This window comes from Nicotiana tomentosiformis, chromosome 5 (assembly GCF_000390325.3).
Source record: "Nicotiana tomentosiformis chromosome 5, ASM39032v3, whole genome shotgun sequence".
Classification (NCBI taxonomy): Eukaryota; Viridiplantae; Streptophyta; class Magnoliopsida; order Solanales; family Solanaceae; genus Nicotiana; species Nicotiana tomentosiformis.
In genome coordinates, this window is record NC_090816.1 from 123,727,163 (window position 1) to 123,744,611 (window position 17,449).

At 38.4% G+C, this 17,449-nt stretch overlaps 2 protein-coding genes across 2 annotated transcripts; both read right to left on the reverse strand.

The window, feature by feature from the left end:
* Window positions 1-1,614: 1,614 nt before the first annotated feature.
* Window positions 1,615-1,917, reverse strand: LOC138893105 (secreted RxLR effector protein 161-like). The gene has a single exon (XM_070176875.1). The coding sequence runs from the start codon at window positions 1,915-1,917 to the stop codon at window positions 1,615-1,617; it is 303 nt and encodes a 100-aa protein (XP_070032976.1).
* Window positions 1,918-2,348: 431 nt separating this feature from the next.
* LOC138893106 (uncharacterized) lies at window positions 2,349-2,876 on the reverse strand. Its single transcript, XM_070176876.1, has 2 exons — window positions 2,740-2,876; window positions 2,349-2,694 (listed from the first exon to the last, which is right to left on the reverse strand). Exons 1-2 carry the CDS (start codon window positions 2,874-2,876, stop codon window positions 2,349-2,351), a joined length of 483 nt encoding a protein of 160 aa, XP_070032977.1.
* Window positions 2,877-17,449: the final 14,573 nt, after the last annotated feature.

Here is a 17,449-nt window from a genome sequence, read left to right on the forward strand (position 1 = left end):
TGACTACTCCTAGCCTTGATGAAGCACACAAGAGCCACATTTTCATAGTCATCTTCACTCCCTTCGTTTCCTCCTCAGACAGAGATCTCATCTTGGGAGGAACAATGGCCAATGGCTCAGCATAGAAATAAGGAGAGGGAGCGGGATCAGTACTGACCTGGGGTTCTTTAGAAGAATAGGGAATTTCATCCCAAGTAGGAGCATAGTGCTCCTCTTGTGTGGAGGGATCAGGTCCCTAAGGAAGTTCCCAGTAGTACTGTCTGGTGCTAGATTTTTGACAGGCACCAGTTCCCTTCCCTCTACCAGTAGATTATCACCTTCCCTCTTAGACCCATTTGTTTCAGACACGTCTTCATTCTCACCAACTACACAGCCCTCAGTAGTGATTGACAACATATTCTCTATGGCCTCTTGTTCTTGCAAACCCAAAGTAAACTCAGAGGACATAATAAGAGCATTACCTTTAGACTTGACGACATTCAAATCAAGACCTGGGGTAGTCTTTGCCGATTCATCACTATTACAACCCACTCTTTGCATCTCAGAACATTCTTCCACTTGCCGACTAGAAATTTCCTGATTGTCTTTTTCCGCCATTGTATATGCTTCTACCATTTTTTTCGACGAGACAGAGGGAGAGGTTGCTGCCACAAATTTCTTGGTAGTCGAGGTTTTGCAACTTCTATGAGGGCCAGTGCTCAAATGAGTTGGAGAGGAACCAATAGGTGGTTGTGAATCTATCTTGGACTAGATGGTGTAGGGATTGTATGTTCTAGCACTGGGGTTTCAATGGGTGATGAAATAGTGGGGACGATGCTTGGAACAGTCTGAGTCTCCATATTTTCAGACATAGTGGAGGATAATGAGAGTTTGATGGAAGAAAAGAGTGTTTGGTTTGTAGGAAAAAGTGAATTTTTGGCTTTGATGTGAACAGTTATGATAGTGACAGTGAGAGAGGTTATTTAAGAGGGGTGAGGGACCGGTTAGGAATAGGTATCAAAATGGGTAGACGGGTCGTTTCATAACGGGTAGGACGTTTGAGTTCCAAAAGGAGAGACAAAAGAAGGATTGACATTTTAATGATGTGGCACCATTTCAGCCGTTAAAAAGATGTGGATGAGAGTACATAGAAACTACTAACATGTGTCAAAGGAACTAGGTTCCTTGACAGATTTTGTAAATGTGAACTTCATCCTTTTGACTGAAATACAATATCATTGGCTACTTGTTTGCTCTGTAATCATCATGCGTGTCTACCTGCAATGGTATAGATATGAGTTAAACTTTGCTAGAAATTACTTTATAGCTATTTTACCGGTACATTTATTTCATAGGCAATCATCGAGGGACCAGGTCCCTAGCTAGATATCATCAACCCTAGTGCCAAGAGATTCTTTTCAAAGTGCCCTCTACATAGTGCTTTGGTGAAGATATCTGCAATTTGATCTTCTGTGCTACAAAACTTCATGCAGATGAGCCCTTTCTCAACATTGTCTCACATCAATATGCTTTGTTCTCTTATGTTGAACTGGATATTTTTGTCATGTTGAGAGCACTAGTGTTGTCACATATTAAGGGCACACAATCAGAAAACACATCGAAATCTTCTAGCTCCTACTTGATCCACAGTAGTTGAGCACAACAGGAGGCAGCTGCCACATACTTAGCTTCAGCAGTTGAAAGGGACACTGAGTTTTGTTTTCTTGTGCCCCATGAGATTTGACACGAACACATAAAATGTGCCATACCAGAAGTGCTTTTCCTATCCACCAGATAACCAGCATAGTCAGCATCAGCATACCCTATTAAGTCAAAGTTATCTCCTGAGGGATAGTAGAGAACCAAGTCATGCATTCCTTTGAGATACCTCAAAATTCTCTTTGCAGCCTTCAGATGAGACTTCTTTGGATTGGCCATAAGTGCTTGTTCATCCTCCTCATCATCATCTGAGATTTCTCCCTAAGAAGTGACCATAGCCTTGGTTGATCCTTTGTTGTTGCTTTTCTTGGGTTGAACTTGTTCCTTCTTCCTGTTTCTCCGTTCAGCTCTTTCCTTCTTCCACTCAATTTCCCATAAAGGACAGTTCTTGATGTGGTGATAAGTCTTTCCACATTTGTAGCATCCATCATTGGCTTTCTTCTCAAGAGCTTTTGAATTGCTATAGTTTCCACTTCTTGAAAAGCCTTTTCCTCTCCTCAGGTACTTCGTGAAGTCCTTGGTGATCAGAGCCATTTCATCATCTTCTATATCAAAACCTTCAGTAATTCTGAGTGCCAAGATCCTTTTCTTCTTAGGTACATTCATTTTCATGGTTTGTCTCATAAGTTTATAGGCAGTGAGATTTCCAATTAATTCATCCAGTGTGAGAGTGGCAATATTCTTTGATTCCTAAATGGCAGTGATTTTTCTCTCCCAAGTGTAGGCAAAACCATAGTCAGTATCTTCTCGACTCTATCTTCTTCAGGAATAATCCTTCTAAAAGACTTTAGTTCATTTGTCAGTGTAGTGAACCTTGAGTACATTTCTTGAATGGTTTCTCCTTCCTTCATAGCAATCTTCTCATGTTGAGAATATAGTAGAGTTCCTCTAGATCTCTTCACCTGAGGTGTTCCTTCATGAGCCACTTGCAATGTGTCCCAAATTTTCTTAGCGGTAGTACAACTTTGGATTCTGCTGTACTCATCTGGACCAAGTCTACAAACAAGCTATTTCTTGGCTTTAGCATTCATCTCCCATTACTTCAAGTCCTCAGCAGTGCAATCCTCTCTTGTCTTTGGAACCTCTATTCCTTCAGCATTTATCTTCAAGGTAGCTAGTGGACCATCGGTGACAATGTCCCATAGCTCATAGTCCTCTCCTACAATGTGATCTCTCATCCCGTATTTACACCAAGAGTAGTACTGACCGTTAAAGAGTAGTGGCTTAGCAGTGGATTGCCCTTCCCAATTTCAAGGCGGTGCACTCATGTTGATCTTCTCCTAAGGTGTAAGCCTTTTTCAAGGAGAACCCGCTTTGATACCAATTGATATTTTATACTTCAATTCCATACGGGGGGGGGGGTGATTTGTGTGTCCAATGTTTGCGTGCACTAATTATAGAATGACCGGGTTCTTCTAAGTGTTCCTTATACTACTGTTACAGAAATAGTAAATACAGAAAGTAAAGAACACAAGTATTTTTACGTGGAAAACACCCGGTCCAAAAGGTGAAAAAACCACGACCTACTACTCAGTAGGATTTTCCCCAACACTTCACTAAATCACTGATCCAAAACAGCATTTACAAAACTCTTTGTAAACCTAAGGATTACCTCTAATCCCGTTGTGGCAACCAGCCTCTAACTGTTGCCATACTTTCAAGTTAACTCTAACTTGAATACTTAGAGTACCTAATACAATTACTTGTAGATAAATCTGAAAGGTGCAACTTGAAAAACACCTACAACAAATTGAACTAGAATAAAAGACAACCGCTTGGAACTGGTTCTTATATCTGCTTCATGTAGCTTCAAGTTCGCACACTTGAATCACACAGGAATTGCTTGCAAAATATTTTGCTATTTTGCTCTCAACTCACGTTTAACTTCAACGTTTCTACGTACCTGTAAAGTGAGAAAATCCTGCAATATGTAGAGTTAGTAGAATAACAAATAACTAGAATTCTAATTCTACTCTTCCTTGGTGGAAGAGTTCTAGTTATCTTCAACTTCTAACTCCACCCTTATCTTGGATAAAGTTCTCTTCGAGTAAGGAGTCTTTTTCCTTATCATTTATTCAACCTTTTTCGATAAGGAGATATCAGATATAACAACTCAAGCTTATCTCCTTCACGTGCATCCCTTATGCTCAAATTTGTTCGTATCTATGTACACTGTGTATGGACCTGATTCATGCATGTGTTCCTTTGTCAATCATCAAAACCAAAACCGCTCACATCAACGAAGGTATCAGCAACAATTAACCTATTTTCTATTTACTAATTATGTTATGTCTCAATAGTTAGTTGAACCGTTCTTAGAAGTTCACTTGGGTGGAGCTCAAGCAAGGCTATGGTCTAACTAAGACAACTGGTGCAACTACTTTTTTGTAACGAATGAAGAGGCAAAGGTGCGTCCATGCATAGTGGGAACGTTGTTCCCAAGCTTCTCCGCTAAGATGGTTAATCAAGAGACAGGGGAGGTAATGCCACCATTTAAAGAAGGTGAATTTTGGCTAAAAGGTTCAGGGGCGATGAAAGAGTATTTTGGAAATGAGGAATCAACCGCTGCTACAATCACTACTAATGGCTGGCTTCGAACTGGTTATCTTTGTTACTTTGATGACGAGGGCTATCTGTACATCGTTGTCGAATAAAGGAACTCATCAAGCATAATGGTTATCAAGTATGGGCAAACTTTCATGATCTCTACATTCATTATCTAGGCGTCAAAGAAAATTTGGCCGCTTTGTTTATCTGATTAAAATTAGCGATAAGTATCAGGTGATGAAAAATAGTTTAAATTGTTGTAAAAAGGGCAGCCCGACTCACAAAGCATCATGCATTCACGCAGGGTCCATAGAAGGGCCACAATCCTAGAGTGTGATGTAGACAGTCTATCCTAATGCAAGCAATAATGACTTCTTCCACGACTCGAACCCGTGAATAGTTTATATTGTTGTGATTTTTTAAAGGAAAAATGACACTGTATCGCCGCTCTCAAAAAATATATATATATATATATATATATTGTATGTTACTAGTATCTATAAACGTGCGTTGCACGTTAAACATTTATTTATATGAAGGAACAAAAAAATTAATTAATGTGAATAATTTCATGTATAATAATATAATAATCATTTAAATGCCGAAAAATATTATTACATTAGCATAATACATGAATTTCAAATAAAAGGACAGCATCAAAACTTACACAAATGATCAATTTTGTCATGTTAGTTAGATAATTATGTATTATAGTTTAAAAGTATTTAATGTGATGGTATCTTAAGGAACACTTCTTTGTGGACAATATTTTTTTTTGTGTATGTTTCCTCCTAGTGCTTTGGTTTCTCTGCCTTAACCAAAACTCTTGTTGTTGATCTGGATATCTCTCTAGAAAGTGCAATATACAGTTGTTCGTGTAAGAAAATATATTGCGGTAAAAATAGTTCAATATTTATAATGTTTGTCCTTGTGCTTTATTTGTTATATTTGCAAAATATAAGTATACTAAAATTATTTTCACACAAATTTAAGAGGATATTCCTTAGTTTCGGAAGACAAAAGTTGAATTCACGGATAAGAATATAGTTAGAAGCTCATTGACCAGTATCATAATTTTTGCATGTATGACGTTATTGTCAAAACTTCTATATACTATATGTGTGATATTACATAAACTATTCGGTGTATCTAAGTTTTTCAGTTGCGTGACTGGCATAATTGTTTTCAAAATTAACCTATATACAATGTAAGATCAATTTTAACTTAGTCAATTATATATACGGTATAGTGACACCAATATACGAAATAAATAATAAACTTGACAACAAATATGTATGGTAGAAGGACATTCAATATTAAAGTATTTAAGTATTCTTCTTGATAGTAATTATTGATTTCATTTACTGTTGAGTAACAAATTGAAAAATATTTATTTTATTATAAAATTTTGTAATCAATCTTTTATTTAGTTGATTAACATATTCATTTCTGCTAGCTAAGATATCATTTTAATTCTATCATGCGATTCACACAAATTATATTTTAATCTAATAATAAAAATATATCTCTTATTAAATGCACTACTATTACCATTGGGATTGATAATCAAGTTTTCAGGAAAAATCAAATCATCTTTTATTGGATGCTCTTCTTCGTTTCCGACATGAAGCAAGAAGATACTGAATACTGGATTTGTTCTTACTTTATATTTCTTGTCAGTTGAATCTTTTTCATTTGAGGCAGAAGTATAATTTTAGCAAGCTAGCTTTTACAGTCTCTGCTTTTGACAATTTTGGAACTACTGGTAGTACTTAACAGAAATCACTTCCAAAACCATTAATTTTCCACCAAACGGTTCATTAATAAGAACTTTGGACAATTATTTCGATCGTTTGACACTTTGCCATAAGTACTTCGTCCCATATTATCAATTTTGCTTTCCTTATAAATTTAGCACAATTGCTCTACTTTGATATATTTGTGATGGTTATTTAAGTTGTTTGGAGAGGTATATCAAATCTAAAGTGAGTGGCCTCATAATAAAATCGTTGTTGGTACACCACTTGTTATTATTGTTAACAGTGTCATTCCTCTTGATATGATATTTGCAAGTAATGCATGACATAGAAATATTATTTCGATGTCATCGGAGACATCTAGAAAGAATAATCTCGTTATATCAGAGTCGACTTTTTACAATATAGTCTTGAAAGCTTGTTTTTTATTAGGATTTAGCTTTGATTGTGCTTCCTCGGTCACTTGTTGTAATGACCCGACTTGTCATTTTGAGAATTAGCGTTCCGTTCGGTGGCTTAAGGTCTTTAGCACTTTGAAATGTGTATTATGACTTGCGAGGGTGGTCAAATTTGGTTTTTGATGATTCAAGATTTAATTGAATGAACAATTCTTGTTTTAGAAGCTTAAGTTGAAATAATCGACCGGATGGTGAATTATGTGTAAAATACCCCCATAATGGAATTCTGATGGTTCCAATAGCTCTATATCGTAATTTAGGACTTAAGAGTTTGTTCGGATATTTATTTTTAGTCCCGTAGAAAAATTAGGCTTGAAATGGCAAAAATAAAAAATTTAAGTTTGGAAGTTTGACCGGGGAGTTGACTTTTTGATATCGGGATCAGAATCCAGTTTTGGAAATTTTCTTAGGCCTGTTATGTCATTTATTATCTGTGTGCAAAATTTGAGATCAATCGGACTTGATTTGATAGGTTTCGACATTAAATGTAGAAGTTGGAATTTCTTAGTTTCATTAAGCTTGAATTGGGGTGTGATTCGTGATTTTAGTGTTATTTGATGTGATTTGAGGCCTCGACTAAGTCGGTAATATTTTTTGAGTCTTGTTGGTATGTTCGGACGGGGTCCCAAGGGGTTCAGGTGAGTTTCGGAGTGGTTTCGAACCATTTCTAAATGATGTTCTTTTACTATAGTAGTGTGCATCATAGAAATTTCTGTTGCACAAGACTGACTTTGAAAGCTTATATCTCGTAATCTATAAGAATATGGAGATGATCCAAAAATGAAAGTTGTATCCCTTTGTATCTAGTTTTCAGAAATTTAAAATATTTTGCAGTTGGAGTTGGGTACAAGAAGTTATGGTTGATACACTACAGGCTGGCAGGGAAGAGTTTTGAAAGAGTTTGATCTTTACAGCATAAGCATGTAATGATCCAAAGATCCATTTTTAGTTCTAGAAATCGAAATTCAATTTCGAGACCTCCGGGAGTTTGATAATGAATTATAGGAATGATCTGGAAAGTTTGTTATAATTTCATTAAAGTCGCGATTGAGTTTTTAGCGTGAAACACGAGTTAATTATTTAATGAGCGAAATTTGTATCGCAGTGAGAAAATGAGCTTCGAATTGAGTTTTTATTGAATGACTAGGTTCGTATTATTATTTGTGACTCATATGAACAAGAATCGTCGACTTCCGAGTTCGGATGATTGAGTTAGAACCTTTTAGTAAAAATAAATATTGTTGGTGCAACAGGTTCTGGTGCGCCCCTTTAGCAAATAGATTTGGCACTTTTAGCGACGAGAATTGGGCTTTTAGCGACCAAAATAGTGTTTTTATTGAGCAGTTCTGTTTTTAGCTCATTTTAACATTTTTGGACGAAAGAACATGCCTTGGGGCGATTTTGAGCAAGAAATCACGGGAGATCTTGAGGTAAGTCACTTGTGATTATTTCTACCCCATAATATTGAATTATCATCAAATAATCAAACTAGATTACATGATTTTGAGGTGTAAATTGGAGATTTGGACCTAGGGATTTGAAAATAAGATTTGAGGATTTGGAGGTTGAGTTGATGTCGGAATTTGGTAAAATTGGTATGATTAGACTCGTGGTTGAATGGGTTTTCGAATTTTGTAACTTCTGTCGGGTTCCGAGATGTGGGCCCCACAGGCAATTTTTGAGTTAAATTTTGGATTTTGTTGAAAAAATTAGCATTTTCTCATGGAATTAATTCCAATAATTTGCATTGACTGAATCAAATTAATTGTGGCTAGATACGAGGCTTTCGGAGACCAATTCACGAGGAAAGGTCATTACGGAGTAAGAAATTACACGGTTTGAGGTAAGTAACATTTCTAAACTTGGTTTGGAAGGTATGGATCCCTAAATATTGTGTTATATCAATTCTTGGAGGTGACGCAGATGCTAGGTGACGAGAGTGTGGGCGTGCACTATAGAAATTGTGAATTAAATAAATTATGTGGAGTTGCAAAATTAAACAACCATGTTATTATCCGTGTATCCTCCACGTGTTAGAGAAATTGAGATAATGCTCTTGTTAAAGATGATGTTTAGGCTACGTGCCGATATTTTGGGACCCATGGGTCGTGTTGCTATTGAATTAATTATTTTAAAAAGATATACATTTCACACTCAGTCATATTCATCTATTGTGAGGATATTTAGGGGATCGAGTTGCGCGTCACAGTAGGTCATATTGGCTTTATATATTTTATTATTGATGTTTGGCTATAATTATATATTTTTAGTGCATTACTTAGTTTATATTTTATAATGACCTGACCGGTCATTTTGCTTTCTAGAACTCCGTTCCTCTAAATAAGACTTCCCGTACATGCTTTTAGTGTTTTATGACTTGCAGGGATGGCAAGTTCGGGATTTGGAAGGGTTCGGGTTGAAATTGGAACACTTAGTTTCTTAAGGTCAACATTTTGAATAAATGACCTCGAAATCAAGATTTGGCGGTTCCAATTGGGTCGTATGATAATTTCAGACTTAGGCGTATGTTCAAATCGGGTTTTGGGTGACCCGGAAGCGTTTCAGCGCCTAATAGTGAAAGTTGGTTCTTGAAGATTTTAAAAGTTCTTAAATTTGGTTTGGAGCAGGTTTTGGTGATATTGAGGACCAAACAGAATTTCGAGACTGGTAGTAGTTCTGTAATGTCATTTAAGACTTGCACGTAAAATTTGGTGTCATTCCGAGTAGCTAAAGTACGTTTCGGCGCATTGGAAGTAAATTGAAGAAGTTGAAGTTCTTAAGTTTTGTTCAATGGGTTTTGGGATGCGATTCATAGTTTTAATGTTGTTTTGGGTGTTCCGAGTGTTCGAGCGAGTCCGTTTTATGATTCCAAACTTGTTGGTATGTTCGGACGGGCCCCCGGGGTCCCCGAGGGTCAATCGAACGACGCTCAGACTAAGTTAGAAGTTGGGAAAAGCTGCTGAAGCTCCAGTTCTCTCATAACCGCACATGCGCTTGGCCAGCCGCAGGTGTGAGCCATGAGCCGCAGAAGCGGAAATGCGAAGGAAGCCCAGGCACAGTAGGTGCGGAAGAATTTACGCACCTGCATGACCGCAAGTGCGAGCACTGTTGTTGCAGGAGCGGAAAGGGCTCGCAGATGCGGCTCCTTGTGTCCACAGATGTAGAGACCGGCCAGGCGAGGAAAAGGCTCACTTGCGAAGGTCTTGCTGCAGGTGCGGGACCGCAGATGCGGCCAATGCACCGCAGGTGCGAAAATCGCTGGGGCAGTGCACATTATTTAATACGGCACTTAGGCATTTTTCTCCCATTCTTTACACCTTTGGATGATTTTAGAGCTTCAAAAGGGGAGATTTCAACCTAGCTATTGAGGGTAAGTAATTCCTACCTTAATGTAAGTTTAATACATAGATTATGGGTAGATTTTAACATGAAAATTAGTAGAAATCATGGGTTTAGATGAAAAACCTAGGGTCCAATAAAAATGAGATTTTACCACGAAAATGATTATGAAACTTAGTGAAAATCATATATTATGTTTCCAAGGTTATGGGTAACAACTTTCTTCAAAGATTTCCGAAATCCGGGCGTGTGGGCCCGGGGTGAATTTTAGGAATCTTGCAATTTGGGTTGGGTAATCACTTTAATAGTGAAGATATGATCTTTTGAGCATAGATTGATCGATTTATACAATTTTTGGCTAGTTCCAAGTCGTTTGGCATCAAATTTGGAGGTTTGAGCGCATTCTTGAATTGGGAAATAAGATTTGAGATGAGGTAAGTCTCTTCTCTAACCTTGTAAGAGGGAACTTACCCCATAGGTGAATTTAATTAATATGTGTTATTATTTGTGTGGGTTACGTACGCACGAAGTGATGAGAGTCCATATATAGCTACTATTCCTATTTATGTCCGGGTAGTTTTAGGTTTACACCATGCTTGTGGATACCATTATTTTATTATATTTGTTTACTGTATCGAATGGAATTGAGTTGCGGGTTTTTGAGGATTTAAAAGCTTCAAGTAGAATTGTCTTTATTTTGAAAAGAATCAAGGAGGGGTTATGATTTACTGATAAATTTATATTTGACTGCGTCGCATATATGATTCGCGAGCGGGGTAATAGATGCATCTATGGTTCACGTCGTTCGACCCTCGGCAGTGCACATTTTACATTTATGTTGGATCGGGCCGAACGTCCTCAGTGGTATTCGTGTGTGATAATAGAACTAGAAGTTCCTTTCATAATTGGTATAAATTCATTGTTTATGTGATCATATGTTTTAAAGGAAGGAAGTGATTCAAGCTCTTAAATATGGTGAATACTTGTTCAGTTATTTCTTGTTCTGAGTCTTATTGTTGTATATCATGCTTAATTAGAATTTCATATTATCATGTTATTGGCCCTAGTAAGTAACGGAGTCGACCCCTCATCACTACTTCTTCGAGGTTAGACTAGATACTTACTGGGTACATATTATTTATGTACTCACGCTACACTTTTGTACTTAAATGTATAGGATCTGAGGTAGGTGCATCTGGTTAATAGTCTGGTGCACAGATTTGATCCCCATCTCGAGACTTCACGGTGAGCTGCCTTCCGAGCCGTTCTGCAGCAGTCGAAGTCTCTCTTATGCTTTATTTTTTTCTGTCTATTTCCTTTCAGACAGTAGGCTAGTACTCTTTTGTATATTCTACTAGATTGCCCACATACTTGTGACACCAGGTCTTGGCACACACACTAGTAGACTTATGATTTTTGTTTTATTTAAATGATTACGTTTAGTACTCGTTGCTTCCGTTTTATTTTGTCACATTGGTAAGTTTCTATATCTTTTCAACAAATGTAGAATTATTATCCACTTAGTAATTTACCCAAACGGGAGATCACTAGTTTGATTAGTGTTGGCTTGCCTAACAACGGTGTTGGGTTCCATCACGGCCTATAATGGAATCGGGTCATGACAACATGGTATAAGAGAACTTGGTTCACGTAGGTCTCACAAGTTATGGGCATGCCTAGTAGATTCTTACGGATCGGTGCGGAGACGTCCGTACTTATCTTCAAGAGGCTATAAGATGTTAGGAAACTACACTTTATTCATCTCCTATCGTGCAGTTGATGGTATACTAAGTTCCTTTCTATCATTGTCTCACAAATGGTTAGGACGCGTACGGCGGACGTTCCAGACCCGGGAGGAGCTGCTTCCCCCGCTGCTAGAGGCCGAGGCAAGTGAATTTCGCAAGTGAATTCAAGGTTTCGTGGTGTCAGAGTAGGCTTACGTGTTTCGAGAATGTAACACCCCGGAAACAAAATTGAAGTATTTTAGTGTAAAGCCCAGTAAATTATGCAAGTGAATTCAAGGTTTCGTGGTGTCAGAGTAGGCTTACGTGTTTCGAGAATGTAACACCCCGGAAACAAAATTGAAGTATTTTAGTGTAAAGCCCAGTAAATTATGCAAGTGAATTCAAGGTTTCGTGGTGCCGGAGTAGGCTTATGTGTTTGAGGATGGTATAAAATTTTTGCGGCGAGCTTGCGAGCAGCGGTTCGGACATTTTGGGTTGAGCAATGCACCGGAAAGTAAAGGAACATTTTTGGCGAAAAAGCACATTTATGCGGTCCATTATGCGACCGCATAATCACTCTGCGGGCCGCATAATGGCCGCAGAAGTGAGCAGGAGAAGGGACAGTCTAGGGGCAATTATGCGGTCAGCTATGTGACCGCATAACTATTATGCGGTGCATTAGGCGATCGCATAACAGTTATGCGGACCGCATAGTGACCGCATACACAGACATATTTTTGGATCATTTTGGTCTGTAATTATGCGACCGATATACGGTCGCATATGCGACCGCAGAACCTGTTCCGGAGCTCCATTTTTGAGTTTTTAAAACCCGACCCTACTTCATTAAATACACGCTTTGGGTAATTTTTTAGCAAAAATCTGAAGTTTTAGAGAGAGAGAGGAAAACCCTAGGCTAATTATTCATCAAGTCTTGCTCAAATCTTGGAAGATTAACAAAGAAAACCCACAAGTTATTCATCTAAGAGGTAAGGTTCCATACCCTAGTTTTCAATTTCGAATTTGGATAGAAGATGGTTGATTAGGAGTATGATTCATGGGTATGAGATTATTATTTATACATGCATGTACTAATAAGAATTGTGGGAAGATTGTTAAGCTGAAATAAGTAAGGATTGGGTTGTGGAGTGAAGGAAATCTTGTAGAAGAACCTTGTGGTTAAATTTGCACACCTAGTGTCTGATAAAATGCTCAAATGAGCTGAGACCATGAATATCTTCCTAACTATGGTTCAATTTTGTTATGTCTCAAAATAGATCGGGATTGCTAAGAATTTCGGATCATTCTAGAATTAAGGAAGCTTGATTGGGGTATGCTGGCTAAACTTTCTCTCTTGGAATCGAATTCCATAATATTTACGTAAGTTTCAAAGTATGAGTTCGTGGGGAGATGGCCTAGCCGATCGGGCTTGATCGGACTCCATGCTAACAAAAACGGTGGTATATCGGTGTTAATGATCTCCCAACCAAAAATTATATATGAAGTTTGTATTTTGAAAATTATTATGTTTTAACTGGACGATTGGATATTGTTGATTGTTACTTGATGTTTCTATGTGTTGCCTTTTCTTATATGGGCATTTTATTTTGAAAGAGGATTTTTAGCTATACATACTATTGCTATTCGACAGTACTAACGTCCCTTTTGCCGGAGGCGCTGCATCTTTAATGGATGCAGGTTGTTCTTCAGCAGGCGGCATTGATCAGTGATAGCAGTACACTCTTTTCAGCTGATTTGGTGAGCCCCACTTCATTTCGGGGTCATGTATATTTTGTTTCTCAGGTACAGTGTTTTTAGGTATAGCCGGGGCCTTGTTGCCGGCATTTCCATATTACTCTTCTACTGTACTTAGAGGCTCCGTAGACAGGTTGTGGGTTATGGTTGATGTTGGGAATTGAACTAGAAATGTTGGTACTTGGAAATTATGTTTTTCATTAATTCTATAAACTCGTAATGTTTTGAAAATTATGAATGAAGCTGCTAATGGGAATGAAAAGGAAGTTGTTAATAAAATCTTTTCAGTGACTGATTGATGGAGTACATCTCCTCTTTATTCATGGATGAGTTTGGGTAGAAAGAAGTCTAATAGGCTTGCTCGGCCGGGTTCTCTCACTTGAGCGCCGGTCGCGCTCCCTGAGTTTGGGGCGTGACAAACTTGGTATCAGAGCCTATTGTTTTTAAGTATCCTAGGATATCTCGGAGCCGTTTCTAGTAGAGTCCTTCTTATCGGTGTGTTGTCGACCACATCTATAATGAGGAGGCGAGTTGGAAATTTAGGAATTTCACACTTCTTTGATACTCCAGATCGTGCGATAGAGCTCAAGATAGGAAGCTAATTTCCTCGTTATATCTCGTGATTTTCTTTCAGATGAGTAATCCACGAGTTCAAAACAATGAGGAGGGAATGATCGCTCCATTGAATCTGGGGGAGATTACACAAGAGTTCGTTCGGAGAATGCGTCGAGCCATGGAGGGGTTGGAAGAACTAGTTGCTAAGGGAAGTGTCCTTATTCCTACCACTGTCACCGCACCACTGGATCGTGTGGTGAGAGAATCTAAGAAACGAAAGAGGGTTGTTGGTGCTAATGAACCAGATTGTGTGATTTGCAAGAAGCGACACTTGGGAACATGTTGGATGACCCTTGAAATATGTTATGGCTGTGGAAAGAGGGGGCACAAGAAGAACAAATGCCCTAGATTGGGTACACCCATCCAGTTATCTCCGTCATGCGGGAAGGAACATTTGTCGTCATGTTGTGAGTATGCTCAGAAATGCGTTATGGGTGATAGCTTTGGGAAATACCAAAGGTCCACACAACAACCCGGTGGTAGAATTATTACTCCGGCATTGGAAGCTTGGGGGAAGGATAAGGAGTATGCTTATGATGTATGCAGAAAGGGTAAATATCAAGTCAGTGAGATGAATCAGTTCAGCGGACCTCATCCCCGCTGTGTGAAGTGTGGGTGATGTCATCTGGGAGTGTGTCACTATGGTACAAGGGTATGCTACAAGTGTGGAATAACGGGCCACTTTCAAAAAGATTGTTATTTGTCTCGCGAGAGCATGGGCAAGGGTATGGCATAACCAGCCAATTCTGTAGCTACTATATCCAAAACGCCTCCCCCAGCTAGAGGCATTATAACGCCTGCAGGGCGTGGAACAGCTAGGGGTGGTATTCAAAGCTCGGGAGGTCCCAACAGGTTTTATGCTATGACGAGACATCAAAAGTTTGAGGCTTCTCCAGATGTGGTTAAAGGTATATTGACTGTCCGATATCATGATGTGTATGCTCTTATTGATCTCGGTTCCACTTTGTCATATGTCACTTCTTATGTTACTATTGAAGTTGGGATAGAACTGAAACAACTTTATGAGTCGTTCTCTGTATCTACTCTTAGAACGAGACGCAGTATTCGTGAAGCCTCTTTATCACAATTCCTTATATTTACAACCTCTTGAGAAATTGAGTTCTATAATGGGTTCCTTGAATTGCATTATAACCCAAGGTTAATACTTCCCACTGCTTTGCTAAATTCTCAACAAGGGACAATACCTGATGAATTTCGTACAGAACCTTTTGATTCAAATGGATAACATCTGCTCATTTGTGCCTATACATGCATCACCATAATATTTACCTATGTGGTATCATATCCAATGGAAGGCAACCTAGTATTGAGATCCTTCTTGAGTCACTGTTTTCCTCTCCAGTATATGTGACTTCTATGGTTGGAACAACTACTCTACTCCTTTACGAATAGTATCATGAATCCTTTTCATTCCCTAGTAATATGAGAGTATATCTTAGCACCTATCATGTGCGTACATGTCAATCGAAAGGGGCCACTTATCCGCATAAAGTTTTTGAGCAACTTGAGATTTATCACAAATTCGTCACAGGGAGGTCTTGTTGTTTACCCATCTCAGTATGACTTTCATGTCCACCTAGATCATGCCTCAGTGAGTAACTCACCATGTTCCCAGTATTGTGGTTGCCCGTGAATTGGCCTGACATGTCTAGCTCACAACAAAGTGTTCATTCTCTCTAACTAATACACGATTTCATCCCAACATTAAGATGTCCTAGCTACACGATTCCACTTGTGCGAGAATGAAAGTTAAGCAGCCTTATGATGAGCATATTGAATTGAAAGACAAACTCATCGTATCTCTATTCCTCTCACATAGGATCAAATATTGGCAAAGGTTAAGCTGTGGGAATGATAATAATCTCACAAGTGTTCAACTTATTTTCATCCTCGTAAGCTTGTGGCATAGATCCCTTGTGCTAGTTACTGTTAAGCATGTAATGCAACTTTGTCTATCTTGAAACCCATATCATATTCAGGGTGTTAGAATATTCTCATTCCGAGTTAAACTGATTTTCCCCTACATACCAAGAGGCGTCTGGTGTCACATAAGTGTTAGCTCTCTTTGAGGCTTACTATTGCCAAATAAGGCACGAATGGAATGAAACAATTGTTGATGTCCTTTTCATGACTCATTTCTTTTAAATCTCATAATCATTAACATTTTTCCTATGTTATCAATGCCTACTAGGCAACTCTATGACTCATTTTTTGAATCGATGATGTCACCACAACGAAATCACCATGTCAGCGCTATTGGTAGTGACCTTCATGTCTCTTAGGATATAACCTCCTGAAATGTCGTGCTCAACACGTTGATGGATTCTTGAATATTTTCAGCAAAATTTCGAACCTCGTTGTTCCTGTTTGTAGCAAATCTATCGAGTATTATAGGTTTAGGAATGTCAAACAAGAAGCATCATCCCTTGATCAAATATATGGGATAGGAAATTTTATGGTCATATCAAGCTAGCACATCTTAGAGAAATTGTTGGAGGTAGCCAAAGTTTTAGTTTGGGTGTTCGGTGTGGAGATTTAGAGTTGAAGAAAGTGAATGGGTTATTCTCAATATTTTCTACATGAGGATGCTATGTGAATTGTTAATAAAGGTAAAGTATGTGAAGTCATATTAGGCCTTATGGAATTTTGAAAGGAAATAGGCTAAACTATGAGTATGATGTTTCCCTATTATTGTTCTCCGTGTACCCGATGTTTCATGTGTCTATGTATAATAAGGTGAAGATAAGGGATAATGGGATTGTGAGGAGAAACTAGTTGCTATCATTGATAGAAAAGTCCGGGAGTTGAGATTTGTCTCCGTTAATGTGTTATGGCGAAGTCTGTAAATCGAAGAGACCACATGGAGGGGCAAAAGTGTTAAGGAAATAAAATGTTCCCACTTGAGTGTATAGTTAAATGATTGTGATTTGAAAGGTACTTCTATGTTTTATGATTTAAATATGTGCAGCTCATGTCCAGATATCACTCTTGATAGTATAATGCCTTTAATGATGAGATTAGTGACGTTGTTATACATGGTGATGTTTTGTCAAGTTGTGGATGTGTTGTTAGGAATTATTTTGGTGTTACTCTGGCAGGTGGATAGGCCCAGTTACAGGGGAGACACTGGAGAAATTTATGGAAATTTAGGGAGTTAGCCAAATTTTGAAACTACTGGTATGTGTGAACCAACTGTTGAACCACATTGAATGCTAATGACGGATTTTGACCCTCATTCGAGGACGAATGATCCTAAGCGGGGGATAATGTAACACCCCGGAAACAAAATTGAAGTATTTATGTGTAAAGCCACGTAAATTTTGCAAGTGAATTCAAGGTTTTGTGGTGCCGGAGTAGGCTTACGTGTTTGAGGATGGTATAAAATCTTTGCGGCGAGCTTGCGAACATCGGTTCAGACTTTTTGGGTTGAACAATGTAATAGAAAGTAAAAGAACATTTTTGGCGGAAAAGCGCGTTTATGTGGTCCATTATGCGACCGCATAAGCACTCTGAGGGCTTATATTTATCAAACATT

Coding starts and splice junctions, on each gene's coding strand:
- LOC138893105 (XM_070176875.1), bottom strand. CDS start 1,917: ATGGCCAATCCAAAGAAGTCTCATCTGAAGGCTGCAAAGAGAATTTTG.
- LOC138893106 (XM_070176876.1), bottom strand. CDS start 2,876: ATGAGAGATCACATTGTAGGAGAGGACTATGAGCTATGGGACATTGTC. Junction 2,695..2,739: donor TGCACTGCTGAGGACTTGAA/GTAATGGGAGAT, acceptor GCTTGTTTGTAG/ACTTGGTCCAGATGAGTACA.